We start from the raw sequence: 25,126 nt of genomic DNA on the forward strand, positions 1-25,126 counted from the left end.
ATAATAAAAAATAAAATAAAAAATAAATCGATTCTCTGATGCATTGCGATTCTCTCTTCAATGATTCCGAATCGATTCGGAGCTTGGTTTTTTTTTTTTTCCCACATATGGCACATGTGCACGCTAGAGACGCGGCGGGCTTCATTGCACAGAATTTGCGCTGTGAGACACGTGCACATAGCTTGTCAGTGTGTGCTTCCACCCGCCGTGTTTTACTTTAGATATGCTTTCATTTATGCCGTTTGGAATGCAGTACTATATGCATGAAACTCGCGCTCTGATAGACTTTCACATGTGCTTTGTGTTTGTTTGTCCTGAAGTTTGATTTCGGCTGCGGTTAAATACACTTGCATTTTGTAATATTTTTATATAAAGAGCAAGCAACAGCACGCACATCAATCTCAAATGGGTGCACGACTAAAAAAAAACAAGTAAAAGCACACTAGGAATGCAAAGTCGGCAACATCAAAGCTCCGAAAATATAAAATAAATTCACAGCGATCATATCGAGAAGAGTGGATCCAGTCTGCAGTGAGTCGTTTTAAAGATGCGTCACAACAAGAGAGTCTCGTTAAAAAAAAGAAAAATTTTGACCATCGGATTGTTACATTCAATATTCGCCTGTTTCGAATGACATTAATAATGTCCAATATAATGAAAAACAAACATGTTTTATTAAAACATTGGCATATTGTAGGATGATCCCAGTCTTAAGAAATGTTTTGATAAACCACCTCGTTTAGTGTATAAGAAAACACCCAATCTTCGAAAGATCTTGGTCAGATCTGATTTGAAACCTGATCCTCATTTCTTGAACAAAATACCACATGGGAATTACAGATGTGGTAACTGTCAACAGTGCAATTTCACATACAAGACATTGACCTTTACACATCCTCACACGGCGAAAACCTTTGAAATTCGGGGCACTATTTCGTGCAAGATGGCAAATGTTATTTACTTGTTGCGTTGCCCTTGTGGCTTATGTTATGTTGGTAAGACTAGTAGACCTCTGAAAATTCGTATTTCTGAACATCGATGTGCTATTAGACATCGCGATCCAAAAAGTCCAGTAACTCAGCATTTTGCAAACTCGAGACACTCCGTTTCCACTCTTCAGTACATAGGAATAGGAGGTAGTCAAGTGTCCACGGCATGGTGGTGATATTAATAAATTACTTTTACAACGTGAGGCCTTTTGGATTTTTACATTAGATACGTTGTCCCCTAGAGGATTAAATGAGGACTTTGATATTCGTCCATTTCTTTAAATATAAAATATCTATTTATATAGCTTTTTTCTAGTTCTAATAAAGGTTTTGATGGTACTAGTTGAATTTATGTACGTAGGCAGGTATCAATTAATGCTGTTGAATTGCATATTGAGAATTGTATTTTGCATAGCTTTATATGTTCTGTTTTTTTTTCTGTTTATTTGTTGGGGTATTATTATGATTATGATAATGTTGTGTTAGGTCATGTGATCTTTGATCACTTGGAGGTATAAAGAGTGGTATATCAGTGTTGTTCATTTGTCTGATGAAGAGCCTGCGTGCTCGAAACGTTACACACTATGCAAAAGTTTTTTAGATAAATAATTTATTTTAATATTTTTGGAGCTTTGGTGTTGCCGACTTTGCATTCCTAGTGTGCTAAATATTTTTATATGAAATTGATGTACACACAGTCAGTTATGTTTTCAGAGCAGGACAAAAGACACCTGATATATCGAAATAGATCTGTGCATTAGTGTGAATGCAGCCTGTTAAAGCTGCCACTGTCTATTATCTCATCAGTAATAATCAAATAGCAATAATGCTGAAGAAAAAAAGAAAACCCATAACTATTGTCTGTAAACTTTCAAATACTTTCAAATACTACAAAAACAAAATTTAGCACAAAATACATTTGATATAAAATTTAAATGAAAATGTAGCCATGTGCAGTAATATTGAATTAAATTAACTTTTAATATCGAATTAACTTCTACCACGCTACAATCCAACCTGCTCCCTAAGGTCGCAAAACTCTGGACTTTTGGTAATAACTAGGATAGCAAAGTCCACTAAAGGAGGCAGAGCTTTTTCACATTTGGCTCCCAAACTCTGGAATAGCCTTCCTGATAACGTTCGGGGTTCAGACACACTCTCTCTGTTTAAATCTAGATTAAAGACACATCTCTTTAGCCAAGCATTCACATAATGCATCTTATAATCTTGTACTGTAGTTATATCTGATCAAATGTACATTATTATTATTCTTTAGCTTGGGTTGAACAAATCATTTTTGCTTAGATGGAACAGCAGCTACGCTAATTATGTCTCTATTTGTTTCTCTGTTTCTGCCACGGGACTAACATCCCGTGGTAACTAGGAATTACAGAAGCTTCAGTCTGGATCCAACCCTTAAATGATCTGAGATGACCAAACACCTGAGAAGAGATGATGCCAACCCCTCAGAGGACTTCGGAGGATGCCAATGCTCAGACAACATACAGAATTACCAAATTTTGCCATAAGTTAAATATATTAAGGTTCTGCAATATATAAATATATTGTGGAAACGTAATTTTCTGTAGAGATGCTTTGCATGGATTTGTACCGTAAAAAGCGCTATACAAATAAACTCAAATCGTGAAACCAAGATTCACACCCCTACTTTTATGGCAGTACTGACACACAGAGATTGTTAACGGCAGGTCTATGTGGTAGTACATAGAGCAGGACATCCAAATAAAAGATATAGTGCCCTCCATAAGTATTGGAACAGCAAAGACAAAATTGCTGTTTACAAATATGATTAAAAGATGAATATGAGACAAAACTACAGAATGTCACATTTTATTATTAGCCGTTTCAACACATACATGTTTTACCAAATAAAAAGAACAGCACTTTTAGAGTTCATCCCACTCATTGGTGAGCATAATTATTGGGACAGTTGAACATAATATAAGGCAGATATAAAAGATTAAAAGCTATTATTTAGCTGCAGATCCCTTGCACACAATCACAGCAGTGAGTCTGTGACCCATAGACATCACCAGACTCTTGCTCTCATCCTTTGAAATGCTTTTCCCAGACTTTAATGCAGCCAATTCCAATTGTTGCTTGTTTTGGGGAGTTTCTGTCTTTACTCTCCTCTTCAGCTGGTGAAATTCATGTGTTTTGGGTCATTGTCTTGATGCAATATGAAGCACTTCCCAATGAATCTGGTGGCATTTTCTTGAATATTGGTAGGCAAGATGGTTTTGTACCCTTCCAAATTCATTCTGCTACTGTCATCATACATTAAGTCATCAGTAAAGTTGAGCGGGCCTGTTCCAGAGGCAGCCATGCATGCCCATGCCATGACACCACCTCCACCATGCTTTACAGATGAGGCTGTATGCTTGGGATCATTTGCATTTCCCTTTTTTCTCCACATTTTTGCTTTCCCATCACTTAGATAAAGGGTCATCTTTGTCTCATCGGTCCATAAACACAGTTCCAAAACTCTTCTGGCTCACCTTTGTGCTTTTTTGCAAACTCTGATCTTGCCTTTCTATTTTTGGTGCTGGTCAGAGGTTTGCATCTTGCTGTGTAGCATCTGTAATTATATATATAGATAGATAGATGCTCCTGATATAAACATGCTCACAAATGTTTTTTCTTTTTTTTTTGGTTGTTTGTATTTTATTGAATCAGACACATGCACCACAGATGATGAATCCTGCTGACTTTCAGTCTCTTCCAACTGTTTTCCTCTGAGAGCGCTGCACCAACATCTGATTATGACTACTGATTATGTTTTTTTCTTCTTGAATCCATGGAAAGTAGCAGAAACACTTAAATAACACGTAAATATCAGGTATGATTTATTTGTTTCACTTGTTGAACAGAATCTGTTGTAGGAATGAGTCAAAGTCTGTTCACATCTCTGTGGTTAGATCAGTGTGCACAATAATGTGTCTTTGACCTTCATTATATATGTTTTGATTATACTGTGTTGTAAATAAAATACAAATAATTTAAAAAAACTATTTTTTCAATCTCCTCACCTGTCTCAAAGTCAGTCACACTGATGGCCCATTAGCAGCTTTAAGGGAGGGCCCTTTGTCTCTCAGGTGAGAATCACTTCATATTCAAAGCCATTACCACTCCCTCGCATATTGGCTTTCAATCACAAAACATGTCTTTAAAAATTTAAATCAATGTACTGTTTTCTGTGAGCAAATAAACAAGATGATTTTCACATAATTTTGAAGCAAAAATTGTAGGCTACAAGATACGGTTCTCAAAAGTCTTGTGAACAATTGTTCTGTATGTGTTTTATGGTCTTATTTCAGTGACTTAATTTTAGTTTTTCACTACACGCATAAACGTTGATTTCTCAAAAACACAATCATGTACATAAATGCTGCTAACATATTATTGTAGCCCAGTTTGTGCTGTTTACAGTGTTATTAGACTTTAGCCATTTATATTTTTATAAGCAACTGAAAAAGGCACAAATGTCAGGGCATGTCGAAAGTTCTCCAGGCCCCCAAAACACCCTCAGACCCCAGAGGGTTAAAGTCCAAAACCTGACTGGAAATAACCTAACAAATCAATCGGGGCTAAAGCGGTTATAAATGACAATGTAAGTTCACACAATCTAACTAATTTGTGCGCGCTTATTCTTAAGCAGCCCTTAATGTCGATCATGGATCAAATCGATCCACCATGGCAAACAGCGAATATATTTGTGCTGTTTAATGCATGAGATGTTTTATTTTCCTCAGTGCATAACTGACATATCACGAGTATATTTTACATCTGTAACATCTGTAAATGTTATAAAGTCATGCAAATATATCCATTTTGCTATTAGGAGTGGGCTTACACGAGTGGACGAGAGCTGCTACGCGCTAAACAGACGGAGCACAATAATTCTGACCCTGCGTCCCAATGTGCATACTATCCACCCTATCTGCCCGAAATAGTAAATTGTACCTCACATTAAACTATGGAACAGCTTCAGAACACTTGGACTTTGACTTTATGGCGCTCTATAATGTTTTTGTGCTTTCGTGAGGTTTAACAATAACACAATAGTATATGCACAATATCTGATTTGGATCGGTCTCGTCTGATCAATACCCGATCTGGCAGAAAATGCCAGTATCGGAGCGATACCGATCCTGAGTATCGGACCGAAGCATCCCTAGTAAAGACTATTAACCTGTTAACGTTTACCAGAGCGACGGCGCACTGAAGCGTTTTTTTCCCCACTAGTTTAATGTTTATGAATGAATTTAACGTGAAAGAATATCATTAATCTTGACAAACTATATATTCTGAAGCTCTAAGCCTCAAGCATCGACGACAGATCGCTGTTTTCCGATGGAATATAACATTATAAAGGAATGTATTTGCTACATTTGTGTAAGCAGTACACATCAAAACATGCAGAATAAAAAAGCAGTACGTGCCAGATTCATTGTATTAACAAGTCACAAACGCGTCCACTGCTGAAATCCCAGTTTAGTTAGAGGTAAGGGTCCACAGAACAACATCCCAGCGAGCACTTTTAGTTCAACGAAACAATAACGTTGTAATAAGGATGAATATTCCTTTGTTTACATTTCATTTCTTCAGAGAGTTATTGTTCGCGTCCGTTATGGAATAAATTACGCTCAAAAACAGCGTCTTGGTGGTAAAAAACAACACGGTGCTGTAACATACAGTTTTACAAACAGAATGAGACAGTCCACGGAAAAAAAAGTCTCAGAAAAGCAGAATATAGTTTATTTGAATTTGGCGCTCCCTCCTGCCAGCCGCGACGCACGCTGTGATGCAGCTGTCATCTGAGCGGGGCGTAACTTAGCGACCTGCTTTTTACATAAAAAACTGTGTTTTTTTCTTCTACATTTTTTATGTGTGTGTGTATTGTGTGGGGAATGTGGCCGTATCTGCATGATTATCATATGTATGGACGGACATCAGCGTGTTTATTACTGACTCTATGACGGCTATCATTGTGATTCAATGATCAGCTATTATTGATTATATGGCCCATCTGTATGAAAGCACATCAGCGTGTGATTACTGACTGTATGACCATGTCTGCCAATATCACTTCATGTCTGGCAATCAGAATACTTCAGTATACATACTATATACAAAGCATTTTTTTCTATTTTTTTTTTCTTTTTTATTACTCAAATAATGATTTTTGTATTTTTTTAGTGCTCAAATACATCTGTCTATTATTTTATAATTGGAAAAACTATGCAGGAACATGTATAATGACTAAAATAGTTTGTATAATTCTGCAATCCATTTGGTGGTTATTTTTCCTCAAACAGGGGGGTGGGGGGACTATAAATAATTTCAGAAAAATTATTGCAGGAATCAAATTTTTCATGGTATCTTCTTCAAATTTGAAACATAAATTCATGAGACATGTGGCTTTCAATCCATTACTTTTCTGGATTGCTCCAGGACTTATTTCATGTATTTGTATATGAAATAAAAAAACATTCAGTTTGGAAAAATATTTTTCAAGGCACGTCAGTGTCTATAACTTTTTATCTTTTTGAGCATTATCAACTCTGGACGATGGATAGTGAAGCCTAGAGTGTCTTCTTTCCAAAGATACCTAATTTGTTTGTGTAGCACACTTTGTAAGGAACTGCTACCGTTTTAATTTAGGTAGGTTATTTTCACCTGTGAGGGCCAAAATGGGGGGGGGGGGATGTTAACAGGTTAAAAAGCATCTCCTTCAATGCTCCAGGTAAAAAAATAAAATAATTTCTGGGTGAACTATCCCTATAAGAGACATACTGCACTGATAATCTTGCAATGTATTATGGCTCTCAGGAATGTTGCTCAGAGGTATAAGCAAGCAAACGTTTGCTCTTGAGTTTTTCTTCTACACAAACATCAGTGATACTGTGGAAAAACAACAGCTTGTGTGTGCAGTGTCCCGTTTCAGGAGCTTGCCAGGGAAGATCCTGTATATTCTCAGCAATCTGGCAGCGTGAAGCCCAAACATCTCACTTAAAATTGCATAATTCACAACAATCGCATAGCTGCACTCCTGCTGCTTCCACACGGAGGGTCGACAAATTACATGATATTCACGGTCATCGGAATGGAAGGCTACACTCTACTTGTGGGACTGTAGGTTAACCTCGACTCGCTCCATCATATGACGTACTTTTCCGTTTAAAGACAATAAACAGTGCTGCCAAGAGAGACAGCTCTGCCAAACTTAATAAAAAATAACCTCAGACAACGACGCAGAACAGATACAAGCTTACGTTACAAAATATACAAACTCAACGGAACATTTAATTTTCCCTTTTCAGCAGCAACAGGGAATCGCAAGCACAGATCAACAGGTTTTGCAGTGACAGAGGACGGTACGAACGATTCTTTCTCTGTGAAAAAGGAACGACTGGGACGGGGATGACCTTACCTTGAGGTCTCTGTAGACGACGAATCGATTGTGCATGTGTTCGAGGCCCAGTATGATCTCTGCTGCATAAAAGCGCATATCTTTCTCACTGAAGACACCGTGCTGAGACAGGTGATAGTGAAGGTCTCCACCTGAAATACACGAGTACAATATCAAACAATTACACAGTGTTATAAATGTATATGAGCAGTCAATAGAATATAATCACAATAAATCTCATGAATCAGTGATTTTAAACCTTGCAACCAATTAACTTCATTACTATTTCAGTCATTTGTAGGGGATTTTTTTTTTTTTTAAATCTAAAAAGTACAGCAAAATAAAATAAACAATAGTCAAATTAAACAAAATAAAAAATATAAAATTATAAAAAAAAATTTTTTAAAACAAAATAAAATAAATAATAAAAAAATAAAGTAGTAAAATAAAAGATACTGAAGAAATCTCTGAAATTGCCAGCGATTCTGTTGGGAAACTTGATGATTACTTGTTAAAATTTACATTTTGAATTTACTGAAATTTGCCCAACAGCTTTTTTTGAGCAATGACATTTATATTTAATTGCAGTTTGCAAAACACTTATCTTTTCTAATTATGTTACAAATAATAAGTCAGTTAAGGATCTTCTAGTCTATCCTGTAAGAGTAATTTCATGGAGAGACATCACACAAACAGCCACTTCAACACTGGACATTGGGAAAATGTTTACCACTCTGATATTTAGAAGGGGTTATTTATTAATGGACTCATCAGTGTTCCTCTGTTTCTGAAGACCTGTGTAAGTGATGTGACTATTTCACAAATCCAAGAAGGACGTTCAGAGAAGTGGCCTACGCTGCAGTGCAGATATAAGAAGTGTGAGTGTCTGAAGAGGAAGCTCAGCCCCATATTCAAGCTGACATTAAGTTATAGAAGAAGGCCCAAATTAGAGCCCTAAATAAGCTTTTACAATCTCACACTGGGAGGTGTTGGCTTCGATCTGTAAGATTTGAGGATGCTCATGGTATATACCAGGGTTCCTCAAATCTTACCCTGGAGGTCCAATCTGCTGCAGAATTTAGCTCCAACCCTGATCAAACTCATCTACCTGTGATTTTCTAATGATCTTGAAGACTCTGATTAGCATGCTCAGTTGTGTTTGATTAGGGTTAGAGCTAAACTCTGCAGGAATGGTCCAGATTTGAGGATCCCTGGTATATAGGCTTCAGTTTATACACTTCATGGTATTCACGCATTTAGTTCAAACTTTCAGCACAAAAATATGCTCATGCATTTAAAGCAAAACCACTGAAATCATTTTGAACCAGGGTTAATATTGTTAACAAAAACCATAACAAACATTTTCGTTATTTGAAATAAAATAAATGTTAACTGAATTTAAAAACCTATTTTATTTCAGTTAGTTGCCAAGACAATATTTCTCATTTTCATTTGGTTAAAGCTAAATAAACTAATAAATAAAAATGAATAAATACTAAAACTATACTTAAAAAAACTGAAATCGTTAACTAAAATTAGAGAAAACAGAAAATATAAAAATCTACTTCAAAACAAAAAAAATTACAATAGTATTTCAATGATATGACAAGAGTCCAATTTTTTTTGTTTTTTAGGCATTAAACTAAATAGATTTAGTTAGAAAAAATGCCTCATATTTTTTCATGTGCAATCACGTTGTGTGAACAAGCCTATAGCAGCTTATAAGAGCCTATAAGAGATGATGGCTGCCCTTACCATTCATCAAGTCCAAGATGAAACACAGTTTATCAGGAGTATGGAAGGCATATGTCATACACACTATGAAAGGGCAGTCCTGCAGAGACAGAAAGAGTTAGCGAGGGTCAAACAAACGAGACCGGGATGTTAGTGTGCGTTCTGAGTTTGTATGTGTCACTCACCCCAGTGCTAACCAACGACAGCATGATTCTCTCGTTGAGCGCTAGCGTTTCTCCCTGTTTCATTTTGATCCGCTTTTTATCCAAACACTTCATGGCATACCTGAGACACACACAGTAAATGAGCAGATGCTTTTAAGCAAACCCAAATTTGGCTTCTTTTTGGTTTGATCCTTACAACAGCACTTACATTTTCCCTGTGTCTGCTTTTCTGCATCCGTAAACCTCTCCGAACCCCCCTCTGCCAATGATCCGATGCACGCTGAAGTCATTCATCGTCAACTGTGTGCAAAATCAAGAGCAATATTAAAGAGAACCAGTGTATAAAAGGAAAACAAAAGACTTATAGGTGAATAAAAAGCACCAGATGTAAGGAAAAACCCACATGGATGTTGAGCTCTACATTCTTCCACTGGCAAAAACGTGTGAACTTGTCGCTATAAAGTGAAGCGAAAGGTTTTAAGATGTTAAAATCATTCTGATGCAACAAAAAAAAAAAAAAAAGTGCAAAAGTAAGCTTTTTTTGTAGCCGTCTGTGTCACCTTTCAATGAACTTCTGAAAGATCTTTCCTCGAAGACTGTCACAGATCTCAACTATGTATGGCTGGAAAAAGCAAAGCAAACAAATACATCAGGATCTGTTGAGAGTCCTGCTACCCAAACACTTTACTTCCTTTGTGTTAAATGCACAAAAGCCAATCAGCACCCAGAAAAACTGGTTAGATTTTATTTTGCGTTGGGGGACTTACCTGAAAGAGATTTGGAGGAACTTGTTTCTTTGCTAGGTGAGTCTGGACATGGTCTACTGCCTTCTTAGAGAAGGGCTGTGAGAAAGGAAGGTAGATTAAATTACATTTTGCGATAAGGGAGGTCAAAACACTAAAAAAAACAAGAACTGTTCCGCCTGAACAAACGTCAAGCTTTGACATTAACCTCCTAAGCATTCCCGGTTATCACAACATAAAACACTGTGACATAATCGCATAGGCCTTGAGTGTCCTATAGGCCATTGTGTTGGTTCATTCAGGCTTCCTGTTTCTGAAAAGCTACGACTGGAGACTGACGGAGGCTAATGGGACACTTGTTTTCTCAACAGAAACATCCGAATGGAGTCTCCGGATCTGCCATGGACAATAAGAACCATAGTCACTCCAGCTAACTGCATTATAGAGCCCCGTTCCCCATATATTATAAAAAATATATACATTTTAAAAATAAATAAATAAAAATATATAGAGTTTTTATATTTTATAATTTAATACATTTTTATTATTTTCAAAAATATTGGATGTGTGTGTGTGTGTGCATATATATATATTTATATTTATATATTTGTAATTTATATTAGGGGTGTAACGATACACCAGTGGCACGGTTCGGTTCACGGTTTTGGAGCCACGGTTCGGTCCGGTTTGCTGTGGGGGTAGGGTTCATGTCATCTTACCAGCAATGCTTAGGAACAATAGATTCACTTAACTCAATAATAACAATAACTTGACTTAACTTTTTCTTTATTAACTTTGGCTTCACATTTTTAGTGCAGTCAGCATACCGAAGTAAACAAAAATGAGATAACTCCAATGTAGGTAGTCAGAAATAAACATTTGTCTCTTTAGTGAAGTCAGCTTACCTGAAGTAAACTAAAATGAAATAAATAAACTCCAATGTACTCTAGTCAAAAATAAACACTGGCTTGTCCACTCTAAGAAACATTTGGAAGTTCAATTAAGTTTTAAGTTCTTTTTCAAAAACACCATCATGCAGCACATTCTGACTGAAATGCGGTCGGCTCATTCGCGCGAATCGCACCGCAGGATGTCTAATCGCGTCTTTGCATTGACTTAACATGTAAATCACTCGCACTTAACGCTTCATTCGCGTCTGGTGTGAACGCACCATGAGATGTGTTTCCTGTCGTATAAGAGAGTTTTGTGAAACAGATTGTGTGCGCTTTGTCTACGACACGAATTCCATTCCTGTACTCCACTGGAAAACCAAAGTGTTCCCACACAGGAGACTTAAATGTGTCCGGGGGATCTGCAATTTCAGTACTATGTGAAGCAGCCATCCTGCATATACTAGCAACCGAGTCTGACGCTCACTCCCAAGTCACGTGAAATGACATGCACTTGGAAAACCGTAACTTTAGAATATAATATTTAGAACAAAATTTAAAAAGCTCTTATTAGTCGTTACTAATACAATTTAATCAAATATAAGCAAAGAAAAAATTAGTTTAAATGAATAGTTAGTTAGAGATAAGTTCCATTAACCTCAACAATGGGCAGCAGGGGGCGTGAGAGTACTGCGGTACGCGACGAGAGTTCCGCGATTTGTATCGTGGGTGGTGTATCGTGATCTATCGGTTCGGTTTGTGATATCGTTACACCCCTAATGTATATGTATATGTATATATACATACACAGTATCTCACAGAAGTCAGTACAACCCTTGCATTTTTGTAAATATTTTATTATTATATCTTTTCATGTGACAACACTGAAGAAATTACACTTTGCTACAATGTAAAGTAGTGAGTGTACAGATTGTATAAGTGTAAATTTGTTGTCCCCTCAAAATAAGTCAACACACAGCCATTAATGTCTAAACCGCTGGCCACAAAAGTGAGTACACCCCTAAGTGAAAATGTCCAAATTGGGCCCAAAATGTCAATATTTTGACAGTGTGGCCACCATTATTTTCCAGCATTGCCTTAACCCTCTTGGGCATGGAGTTAGTTCACCAGAGCTTCACAGGTTGCCACTGGAGTCCTCTTCCAGTCCTCCATGACGACATCACAGAGCTGGTGGATGTTAGAGACCCCACAGATGCTCAATAGGGTTTAGGTCTGGAGACATGCTTGGCCAGTCCATCACCTTTACCCTCAGCGTCTTGGAGGTGTGTTTGGGGTCGTTGTCATGTTGGAATACTGCCCTGCGGGGCCCAGTCTCTGCTTCAGTATGTCACAGTATATGTTGGCATTCATGGTTCCCTCAATGAACTGTAGCTCCCCAGTGCCGGCAGCACTCATGCAGCCCCAGACCATGACACTACCACCACCATGCTTGACTGTAGGCAAGACACACTTGTCTTTGTACTCCTCACCTGGTTGCCGCCACACACGCTTGACACCATCTGAACCAAATAAATTTATCTTGGTCTCATCAAACCACAGGACACGGTTCCAGTAATCCATGTCCTTAGTCTGCTTGTCTTCAGCAAACTGTTTGCAGGCTTTCTTGTGCATCATCTTTAGAAGAGTCTTCCTTCTGGTACGACAGCCATGCAGACCAATTTGATGCAGTGTGCGGCGTATGGTCTGAGCACTGACAGGCTGACCCCCCACCCCTTCAACCTCTACAGCAATGCTGGCAGCACTCATACATCTATTTCCCAAGAACAACCTCTGGATATGATGCGGAGCACGTGCACTCAACTTCTTTGGTCGACCATGGCGAGGCCTGTTCTGAGTGGAGCCTGTCCTGTTAAACCGCTGTATGGTCTTGGTCACAGTGCTGCAGCTCAGTTCCAGGGTCTTGGCAATCTTCTTATAGCCTACGCCATCTTTATGTAGAGCAACAATTCTTTTTGCCATGAGGTACCATGTTGAACTTCCAGTGACCAAATGAGAGAGTGAGAGCGATCACACCAAATTTAACACACCTGCTCCCCACTGACACCTGAGACCTTGTAACACTAATGAGTCACATGACACCGGGGAGAGGAAATGGCTAATTGGGCCCCATTTGGACATTTTCCCTTAGGGGTGTACTCACTTTTGTGGCCAGCGGTTTAGACATTAATGATTAATGGCTGTGTTGAGTTATTTTGAGGGGACAGCAAATTTACACTGTTATACAAGCTGTACACTCACTACTTTACATTGACAACACTGAAGAAATGACACTTTGCTACACATGAAAAGATATAATAAAATATTTACAAAAATGTGAGAGGATACTGTATAAAAAAAAATTAATAGAATAAAAATAATATATATATATATATATATATATATATATATATATATATATATATATATATATATATATAAAAAGAAAAAATGTATATCAATAAAAATGCTTAAAAACAAATTATATCATAAATAGAAAAAAACATTTATACACATTACAATACTATTTATACAAATTATTTTGTTATATATATATATATATATATATATATATATATATATATATATATATATATAATTTTTTTTTTTGCAAGGTCATCTATTGATCCAAGATAAATAATTTATACATTAAAAATAAAAAACAGAAAACATTTAAATAACTGTGATATGCTGTGTGGGACACGTTTTAAAAGTAGCTGAACGCAAAATCGTAAAAGACGTAATCTTTAGTATTGCTTAATAATGCAGCCCTTTGCCATATGCATGTAAAATGACTGCTAGCGATCATTTCATACATTCTGCCAAATGTTTTCTTACATGTGAACATGACAGAAGCTCCTTCATTATGTAGACGTCATATATCTGTCGACTGCGAGTTAGTCTCTCTTCTTCTGAATCCAACTTCTCATACTCTTTAATCTGAAGGGGACAAAACAAGATTACGGCCATCTCAGAAGTAACCCCACGCTATTTAATAGGACACATGGTGTTCTTCAGGTCAATAGAAGGGGAACAAAACTTCACGACTGAGCTGTGCCCTTTCAGGTCACAACCAGAATGAGGACAGGTCAGGTCAGACAAACAACTTGGAAAGTATACAGCAAAAACCCCACACAAATGCCACAAAGACTGTCTTGTTAGCAATGAATGGAACATACAGATTCAAACCGATTTTACCTCCTCATAAAACTTCAGCTGCGGAACGGCCTCATCGATCTCGTTCATGCAGAAATCCTTGAACAAGAGGAAACCTGGACAACAGAGGGAGGAAAGAGAACAGTTAGATAAGGTACGAAACCGAACGACTGATGGAAAGACATGACCTTTTTAGCGTGCACAATGCAAGAAAAATGTATTGTATTACGGTGGCCGAGAAGTGCAAAATAAATCACGATTCTGAAAACAAAAATCACAAATTACAAACGCAAATGCAAATCTAAAAAACAAAATAACAAGTCAGAAAACACAATGACAAATCCAAAAACAAATGAACAAATCAGAAAACAATGACAAATCAGACAAACCGGAAGAGGTAGGTATAGTTTGAGACCGTTTGTGTCATTGTGTTTTTGGACGCGATCGACCCGGGTTCGAGTCCGCCTTTTGCTGAACTTTTTTTTTCTTCTCCCTTTTCGAATCTCGTATCGCATCGGAAAGGCATTTATTTTCAATCAATTAAGGAAATAATCCAAAAGTTGAAAATAAAGTATCGGGTAGGGTTAGGGTAGGTGTAGAGCTTTATTGTACCAATAAGGTGGCAGCAATTTGAATTAAAATTATAATTTACACTCAATACGTTATTATTGCATACTGTTTTTTTTATTACAATACTGAGGTTAGCTACTATCGCTATTTGACAGAACTATGTCAAATTTACCGTCACTCCCATAAACACTGTATTAGAAACACCCTCGCATTAGCGTTAACACGGTTATTTGTATAACGATTCAAAAGGTAATATAATAGAGAGTACAGTGATGTAAATGTACATGCATGTATATTTTTATGCAGAAGCTATTTGCACTGTGTAAATAGCGATAGAGGCTATTTAACTAAGTGCAAATACACATTTACACTGTTAAAATAGCAGGATTTTGTGCTATGTATACTACTTGTTGCAAATAGTGGCAATTATCTGCACCTCAGTATTGTAGTAAAAAAACAGTATGCAATAATAACGTATTGAGTGTAAATTATAATTTTAATTCAAATGGATGCCACCTTATTGGTACAATAAAGCTCTCCCTACACTTACCCTAACCCTACCCGATACTTTATGTTCAACTTTTGGATTGTTTCCTTAATTTTTATTGAAAATAAATGCCTTTCTGATACGATACGAGATTTGAAAAGGGAGAAAAAAAAAAAAGTTTGGCAAAAGGCGGACTCGAACCCGGGTCGATCGCGTCCAAAAACACAATGACACGCGCTCTACCATCTGCGCCACTGGAGCTGACACTTTCAGTATTTGACTCTTGTCCAATCAACGATGAGTACTCTATTCCCAAACCAATGGCGCTGTCTCAAACTATACCTACCTCTTCCGGTTTGTCTGATTTGTCGTTGTGTTTTCTGACTTGTTCATTTGTTTTCGGATTTGTCATTGTGTTTTCGGATTTGGTCATTTGTTTTTGGATTTGTCATTGTGTTTTCTGACTTGTTATTTTGATTTTTAGATTTGCATTTGCGTTTGTAATTTGTTATTTTGTTTTCAGAATCGTGATTTGTTTTGCACTTCTCGGCCACCATATTGTACACATAATAAAAAACCCCAAAGAAAACAGCAGCTATATTGATGTCTGTAAATTGCATCATGCCAATGTAAACAAAAGTATAACCAGAGCAAATAAAAAAAAGAGACAGCTCAAACAGCAGCTGTATCACCATGAATAAATATAATGTGATTTGCTTTGAAGATTGAAGATGTTCCAACAAAGCAGCATTTTCACAATCAAATCAATATCACGAGGTGAAGTACACCAGACCACAAGCGATATATATTTTGTGGAAATTCATCGTAAACATGCATTCAAAATCCTTGCAACGGTTGATTTATAGTGAAAATAATGACATAAAAAGGCTTTTATGTAAAACAATTGAACATTTTCCTCTTTTGGATGAAGTATGATGCAAACCTGCATTTATGAGATTCGCCCCAAATAGTTTAGCTCTCGATGAATGAGAGATGATAATAACAACCTAACCAGTGGACCACGGATTAGTTACTGTTGAGAAGATTATCCTTAAAAATCACAGGACAGACACCACTCTCCTAATTCAGAAAATCCTCCATCAGACGGCCACCTTGACCTTTCACTTCACTAGGTCCCTCCAGCTACAGCACTTCCTTTCTCATTTTCTATTTGTTTGCTTTTTGACGAAGCGCAGTAGAAGTTATCAGTTTAACAACTTGGGCGCTCACGTGTTGAAGACGTGGCGCAGAGGGAGAAGATCAGCACAGACAGCAAAGTTGAGACTGTTCCCATAGCAACAATAATAGGCCACCATCATGAGCAGAAGGGACGGACGTCGGTTAACGACTGCTGCCTGTCTTGGCACTTGATTGGGTGGAGGCACGGATAAGCAATAGTCACTGGATGAAATGAAATTCAAGGGTGTCAAGGAGTGATATGGTCTTCGTAAGTGATGTAAATGGAGTGGATTAAAAGATGACAGAGGAAGAAACGCTGTTCTAGTGGTTTGGCGTAACTGTGACAGAGCTGGGCGCTGAGATCTGAGAGCGGGGCATTAGTGATACCTGCAGCATTAGTGCGAGCTGATTACTGCTGTTAAAATAGGAGGGTAATGCAGGCATTAATTGGATCACAGCGGAATTATCTTTTGGGAGATTAAAAGCAAAAAAAACAAAAAAAAAACACCACAAACATGGTGCTGCAGGGCAGCTACAGCACAAATTTTACACCTATTCTTTAAAAAAAAAAAGAATTCAAATTACATTGTTTTAAAATGATACTTACACCAAAACAGTCCAACACAAAGCTGAAATTACAGGCATAATGGTCATAATGATTACAATGATGTAGTAATATATTGTGATACTTTACTCTCTGTCATTCCCCAAATCATTATATTATAAAAAATATAAATAATTTGTGTAGAGATGCACCAGTTAATCGGCAATCAAATCAAACATAACATCAGCAACCAGCTTTTTGTTTTATTTTGCCAGATCTCTGCTCCGGACTTGCAAACAAAATGCATTGAAATTAGGGCTGCACAATATATCGTTTCAGTCTCGATATCGCGATGTGTGCATTTGCCATAGTCACATCGCAGGATGTTCGATGTTTAGTAGGCCTATACTGATCGTTATATTTATACTGATCGTTTTCTTTGCTCATACACAGACACTGCGTCTACACTGGATGCGACAGCTGTACAGAGAGATATCCATTTTTAAATTTAGTAGCAGAGCTACTGCAAGCGATTTTCAGTGCTGGAAATCAGTGTATCCTTTGCTGAAACTTCTGCACTGCGTCGTCGAGAAGGAGAGCACGGGTCACTGTTGCTTAGCAATGGCAGACTCCACGAAAGCGCAAGTTCCTGAGCGCTTTGGAAAGAAGGCGAAAGCGGCGCGTTTTTAGCGACGTGTTTTTAGGCACGACATGTGAACGGCCCCAAAGTGTGTCTGCCCTGGATGCGACAAAGCGACTGTTGCCAATCATTTGAACTTTGTGTCAATACATCATAAATAGAACGAGGCATCAGTTTACTGCCGGGATTTGTTGTGTCGCTCCGCATCCAGTGTAGTCAGTCACACAGCATCACTGATTATATGTTCTAATGTATCTTGTCACGCCGTGCCACTCATGTTCAGTGTAGACACGGTGAGAGCCACGCAAATGCACGTGAACACTGAATTCCACTCACTTCCGCTATTATTTGTGCCTGAAATGACACACATTCATGAAGCTGTCAAAATGCATGTCTCTGCAAGTATCCTTGTAAAAAGAGTTGCTTATGTCTTAGGTGAAGGTAAACAATTGAGAAGGAAAGAGTATAACAATAACAGGAGTTTAATGTCCCTGTTGCTTTCTGTGTCATGTTAATCAAACAACAAAACACAAAGAAAAATCACTTTTGTAGCTTTAACACAGATTTATTAGATTTAATTTATACAGTGAAGACTATGTAATGTTATTTTACATTTGATTATTCAATTTCTGTACCTGAATACTGTTAGACTTGTCTTAAAAATACAAAGCACTTTTTATTTAATTTGTATCTTTGTTCTATTATATTTATCTATGCTTGTAATTTGTTTATTTCCTATGCAAATTTACTCACACAAAATCACCCCAATCATTGATTATTATTATTATTTATTTTTTTCAAATAGAGCCATTCAAGCCACCTGGTTATTTATTTATTTACTTTATATTGCAATATATAATCGCAGAAAAAAAAAAAAAAAAAAAAAAAAAAATCACACAATGTGAGTATTTTCCAATATCATGCAGCCCTAAATTGAAATCATTTCCCAAAGTTTGAGTGGATTATTTTATATATTTTTTAAATATTTAAATATATAATAAAATACAGTAAGCACTGTCATCCTCTCCACACCAACTGCAAACTTCAGATCTGAAATGCATGGACATTACGGTGACAACGATGTAGTAATATATTGTGATACTTCATTCTGACTCAGTCCCTCCTTCAGTGTCTGCCTATGGGATTTCTTGCCCATTTTTGCAAGTTTAATCAGCTTGAAAAGTGCTCACACACCTCTCAACAAAAAGCCACATGATTTGAGGTATAATTAATGTCCACACCACAATCAGGCAATAGTAATAGTAGTAGCAATAGTAATAGCGATACTGGTAAGGGCCTCTGAAACATTTTTTCTCCTCTCAGTATCTTCCCTGCAGTCCTCTTCCTCCTCTCTGTTATCTCTTGGACACTCATCTTTTGTCTTCCTCCCTTTCCTGCTGTCTGCAATACACCATCCAGAGAGAAATAACCCCAGCAGCTGGTGACAAGGTCACAGATATATGGAAACAGAGTCATGGATCACAGTGTAAACATATTGATCAGATAGTGGTCATATAAATGAGCATAAAGATGCACAAATACAAGAAATCAACAGGCTTGTGGAAGGTAAAAAGGGTTTTAAAAACTAGCAGTTCAACTCTAAATGCTGAATCAGCCACACATAAACATCATGTTGACTGCATCAATTGAAACTGCGGATGAAATTGAAGATGAAAGTCTAATTTAAGGTTTCCTCATTCTTATCTTCGGAGCAGGAATGATGAAGTGAGCGGGAGTGATAGAAATAAAGAGGATGCCAACCTTTGGCGTGGTTTACGTCACTGAGTTAATGGATTACCCTTAATCGCACTTTGAATGCACAAAGCCATCTCTCTCTCCTTGATTGCAGGATTCTCACTCGAGCCCAAGTACAGGTGGGGTTAGCCCGCTGACGGACAGCTCAGTGTGTGCTTCCTCTTGAAGCACAGGAGATCTGGGAGGACTGTCACTGAATCACAAACTCATCAGTGCAATAATCCAGTAGAAATCCAATGATAGCTCCTCTGAATACAGCTGGGGAATAATTACATGTAGGCCTGGAATCGGCACTGGTTTATTTTCCTCCACATTGTTGATTCAAAGTCAATATTAAATCAAAATGCGAGCTATCTATCTGCACATTAAATATAGTGAAAATAAAAATGCTTAGAAATATGTATTTGTACATCACACCAATAAATATATGATATTTAATAGGTATTCAAACACGTGTTTAAATGACAAATGCATATTATAAGGTTTGCCTTTCTACCATTAGACAGAACTACTGCAATATCAGCCAACAACTACTAGAGACTCAAACAAATATGGCCTAAATGGACAAAATTTGCATCCTCTCCACAACTCCAGGTCTAAAAGGTCTACTTTTCATAATCCAATCAACACACAACAGATTTTGACAATAACAACAAGGAGACAGCCACCAAGATCACACTCTCAGGAGACCATCAGACCCTCAAACTCACCTCCACAGATGTCTGCACAGCATTGAGCCGGATCAATGCATGCAAGGCTGCTGGCCCCGACGGCATTCCTGGACGTGTGCTCAGGATGTGTGCAGAGCAGCTCGCAGGGGTCTTCACAGACATTTTCAACCTGTCCCTCACCCAAGCAACTGTGCCAACATGCTTTAAGTCCACATCCATTGTGCCAGTGCCGAAACACTCCTCCCCGACATGTCTGAATGACTACCGCCCCGTAGCACTCACACCCATTGTTATTAAGTGCTTTGAGCGACTGGTCCTGGCACACCTCAAGAACTGCCTCCCACCCACCCTGGACCCACACCAATTTGCCTATCGAAGCAATAGGAGCACTGAGGATGCAGTATGCACAGTACTGCACTCGATACTCACACACTTCGATAACAACAACACATATGTATGGATGTTGTTTGTTGATTTCAGCTCAGCATTCAACACCGTCATTCCCTCCAAGCTGACCACTAAACTTGGAGACTTGGGTGTTAACACTTCCCTCTGCAGCTGGATTATGGACTTTCTGACCAACAGACCTCAGCATGTTAGGTCAGGCTACACCTGCTCCACCATCATCACACTCAACACTGGCGTACCACAGGGCTGTGTGCTGAGCCCATTTCTCTACTCCCTCTACACCCATGACTGCAGGCCTGTGCATGGATCCAACTCCATCATCAAGTTTGCTGATGACACCACAGTGATTGGCCACATCAGAGACAATGATGAGACTGCCTACAGGGAGGAGGTACAGCACCTGGCTGCATGGTGCGCTGACAATAGCCTGCTCCTCAACACCAGCAAAACAAAATAACTTATTGTGGACTTCAGGAAGAAGAAAAGTGGCACGTATGACCCCATCCACATTAACGGGATGGTTGTTGAATGTGTCTCCAGCTTCAAGTTCCTGGGAACCCACATCTCGGAGGACCTGACCTGGACCACCAACACATCCAGCCTAGTCAAGAAGGCTCACCAACGCCTCTTCTTCCTTAGGACACTGAAGAAGAACCACTTGTCTCCAGCCATCCTGGTGAACTTCTACTGGTGTGCGATCGAAAGCATCCTAACCAACTGTATCACAGTCTGGTATGGGAACTGCTCAGTTGCTGACCGCAAGGCACTGCAGAGGGTGGTGAAAACCGCCCAACGCATCACAGGGACATTGAGGACGTCCAGAGAAAACGCTGTTTACGTCGAGCTCGCGGCATTCTTAAGGACTCCTCTCACCCTGACCATAGACTGTTTAACTTACTGCCCTCTGGGAGGCGCTTCAGGAGCCTCCGAACAAAGACCAGCAGACTCAGGAACAGCTTTTTCCCTACAGCTGTCTCCCTACTGAACTCTGCCCAATGATACCCCCTCACACACCACTACAAACTCTTCACCCCTCCCCATCACTAAATTTGTTTAAAAATATATTAAAAAAATAAAAATACATCTACACACTGAGTACTATGTACTGAAATTTTTATTTTCTATGCACTTTCAGTGTTCATTGCACTAGTGTTTATATATCTTAATGTATAGCTTATTCATATTTGAATTTTCATTTGTAATTGTTAATAGTTTTTGCTCATAGTGTACATACATTTACTGCATAATCCATCTGTATAGTATGTTCATATCACCCATCTGTATATCATACTGATAGTATTTAAATATTTGTAAATTATGTCCATAGTACTGCCTTATCTGTATATTTCTGTACATATGTAACATTGTAGGCACTGTATATCCTGTACCTCTGCTTATTGCACTTCTGGTTAGATGCTAACTGCATTTCGTTGCCTTGTACCTTACATGTGCAATGACAATAAAGTTGAATCTAATCTAATCTAAGTCAAGTCTTGCCCTACTATTTTCATCAATCCATCCCATTAAAGAAAGAAAAAAGGCTGTGAACATCGGATCCTATTGACTTCACATTAGCTCAAAAACTGCTCTAATGTACTCTGAATGCAATGCACTAGATAAAAGCTTCTGGCCAATGCATAAATGTAACATGAAGATAACATGAAGTAGCTGAGAGCGCTACACCCTCATTAGGAGTTGAAAGCATTATCAAATGAGCCTAAAAGCAAAACAAACATCAAAGAGATAATTAGTTTGTGCATGACAGGTGTTTTAGTTCTACAGAAATTTCTATGGAATTCTGAAAGTGTAAATTCCATGCATCTGAAATTATACAAAGGTCTCACTTTCTCCTCAACACTTGTTTGCCAGAACTGATTCTGTCGTTTTCACCAGCCACCCGGAAGCATGTAATCAATATTGAGATGTGGGTCTCCGTGAGAGGAGGGGAGGAGCGTTCACATGCAAGCCAACACTAACCACACACAGCCAAAAACACAAGGAACTACATTAGAGCTTACTGTGGGCCATCGCAAAGGGAAACAACCACCATTTCCTGGGTAGTTTAGTAGGCCAGGTTAATGTGTCTTTATTTTACAATACCTTGCCGACAACGTGAGTGTCTTAGTGATGTTTACAAGGCAGGTGACGATGGAAGCCCATTAAACACACACGAGCGTACACAGACACACACCCACACCGATACACACACTGCAGACTCATCAAACAAGTGTCCGTTTATTTTAGGCCGAAACTGTCATGACTCCATTTCACACACACGCCCTCGTCTTCTCTTATTCTGTCACAAACACTTCCCTATGCATAGTTTCAATATCAGCGATAGTGTGGAAGGGATAGTCTGAAAAGACACCATGCTCGTGCCGGGCCGAATGGAGAGTGGGCTTGAGACTCGCAGCCAGAGCTTCTGTTCAGGTTCCAGTCCTGTGACAGATCCTTCTAGTCTTGAGCATCATATTTCTGAGGCAGAACGGAGAAAATAATAATTGTTGCAAAACAGGTTTCGCCCATATGCCAAACAAATAGTTCAATCTACAATTCAATCTACAAAAGACCTAAAGGGACAGTATGACAAATATGAAAGTTTGGTCATCATTTCCTTATGTCATTCCAAACCGGTTTGGATTTTTTTTTTTCTTCTCTGTGGAATGCAAAAGAAGATATTTTGAAGATGTTTGTCTATACAGTGAAAATCATTTTGACATTCACTGTAATTATATTTCAAAAAAAAAAAAAAAAAAAAAAAAAAAAAAAGATACATTTTTCCTAATATCTTTTGTGTTCTACAAAAATTTAAAGCAATGCAGGTTTGGAATGACATAAGGGTAAAGTAAATGATAAGAATTGTCATTTTTGAGTGAACTATGCCTTTAATATGCAAATACAATTATTATCATTTAACAAAACAAATACAAAAAAAAAAAAAATCTAAATTTAGACTTAGCAAGAGTGTCACTCTCTAATCTAATAACAATTCTAGGGCAAAAATGCAAAATGGAAGCAACTCAGATCACTTCCAAGCTGTGAACGCACAGAAAGCAAACTCTGCTTTCTTCCCGCTAAAAGAAATAATAATCAAGGTGGCGGATATGGCTTCCATGATGACTGTCATTTTATGTGTACTTTTATGTGCAACTTTACTTTCTGCCTAGTTTTCAAACAGGTTATTTGCCATCTGTCAAGTAACACAAACCTTTCAAAGCCCACCGCTGTTGCTACTGCTTATTTAGATGATGGAATATCAACTTAAGGTTCATTTTCCCTGGTTCAAGACTGCATTCTGAATGTATTACTACTTCATCTGGATGCCAAAACATCTACCGCTCCGCGGGAAAATCCCATGGTGGAGCAACTTGGAGCAGAAGATCGCTGTTTTGGAATCTGTGGCTTGTTCTTCAAACTGTCATCTCACAACGTCAAACAGGCAGGCTTGGCAAACTGCCGTGCACACAAGGAAGGTCACAAGCTTAATTTAAAAAGCAGCAAATATCTCCGGCTGCATATTGATCTGTGTGGCTCTTAAACCAGTCATTCAAACTCTCCGAGAGTCAACAGGATGTTCAGTATCGCAGGATCTAACTTGCCGGATCTTATTGGTAAAACTGGTAGTAAGAAAAGAGCCAAAGAGCCATGTCACACAACTAAAATAAACAGCAATTATAGGGCAAAGACGCATACACAGATACAGCCTGAGTCTGCCTGGGAAAATAACTGTATGGCAGATCACAGTGTGTAAAAACCCACAAGGGCCCTCTGCCAAAACTGGACAGAGGACGAGAGACCGCGGCAGAGAGACAAAAGAGAAAAACAGCCCAAAATGATTAAAGAACTACACAGCATGGTGACCGGCCAAGAGACAATGATTCTGTGAGAGAACGCCTGCAGTCACAGCATATAATAGAGCCGTTCTAGATGCTTATGTGGACCAGAATCAATGGATATGGATATGAATCAACCCAAAACACAGTAGGGATGTTCTTTTTGGTCATCTGGACTGCTGGAGTACACCGCAGATAAATACGTAGAAGATTTTTCTATTGAATATAAAAAAAATAAATGAATCAAGTGCATGTCATAATACTTTAATACTATAGCTCAAACATTGAATAATCCATATTTAACTAGATTTATATGCATTTTGGTAATAAAAGAATGGTAAGGCTTAAGGTTTTATTTATTAAAATTAGTTAATGCCTTAAGTATCAAGCATTCAAAGGTTTTTAAAAGTCACTTGAAAACTGCATTTACTTAATTAAAAATACAGTAAAACAGAAATATTGTGAAAAGTTATCACCATTTAAAAGAACTCTTTTCTATAGGAATATATTTTATAATGTAATTTATTCCAGTGATGTAAATCTGAATTTTCAGCATCATTACTCCAGTCTTTAGTGTCACAAGATCCTTCAGAAATATTCTGATCTGCTGTTCAAGAAACATTTCATTATCAATGCTGAAAACAATCATGCTTCTTAGTATTTTTGTGGAAACAGTGATCCATTTTTCATACAGTTCAGCATTTACTTGAAATAGAAATCTTTTGCAACATTATAAAGATTGCTCTCATTTCACTCCACATCTAAAATAGATAGCTTTCATAGCTTTAGATAACTTTGTTGAAATGCATTATGTGATTGCCTTTTCCATATTTATGCGATGTTGCCATAGAATTTGGTAAGAAAACAGGCAGGTTTGGAAACATCAAATCTCCAGAGCCTCTCCCAGCGGTCCACGCAGCAATAGGAACAGAC

The 25,126-nt window shown here is 38.0% G+C and overlaps 1 protein-coding gene across 1 annotated transcript in view; it reads right to left on the reverse strand.

Annotated features, from left to right (window-relative positions):
• The window catches only part of LOC306864286 (G protein-coupled receptor kinase 3-like), a 62,404-nt gene that overhangs the window by 20,568 nt on the left and 16,710 nt on the right, over positions 1-25,126 (reverse strand). Inside the window, exons 3-11 of the mRNA XM_079408208.1 lie at positions 14,149-14,222; positions 13,789-13,890; positions 10,088-10,162; positions 9,881-9,942; positions 9,724-9,775; positions 9,529-9,620; positions 9,342-9,441; positions 9,178-9,256; positions 7,444-7,574 (exon numbers count right to left, since the gene is read on the reverse strand). Of these exons, the coding sequence (XP_079264334.1) occupies positions 7,444-7,574; positions 9,178-9,256; positions 9,342-9,441; positions 9,529-9,620; positions 9,724-9,775; positions 9,881-9,942; positions 10,088-10,162; positions 13,789-13,890; positions 14,149-14,222 (767 nt within the window). The remainder of the gene's footprint in view (positions 1-7,443; positions 7,575-9,177; positions 9,257-9,341; positions 9,442-9,528; positions 9,621-9,723; positions 9,776-9,880; positions 9,943-10,087; positions 10,163-13,788; positions 13,891-14,148; positions 14,223-25,126) is intronic.

This window comes from Barbus barbus (assembly GCF_936440315.1).
Source record: "Barbus barbus genome assembly, chromosome: 45".
Classification (NCBI taxonomy): domain Eukaryota; kingdom Metazoa; phylum Chordata; class Actinopteri; order Cypriniformes; family Cyprinidae; genus Barbus; species Barbus barbus.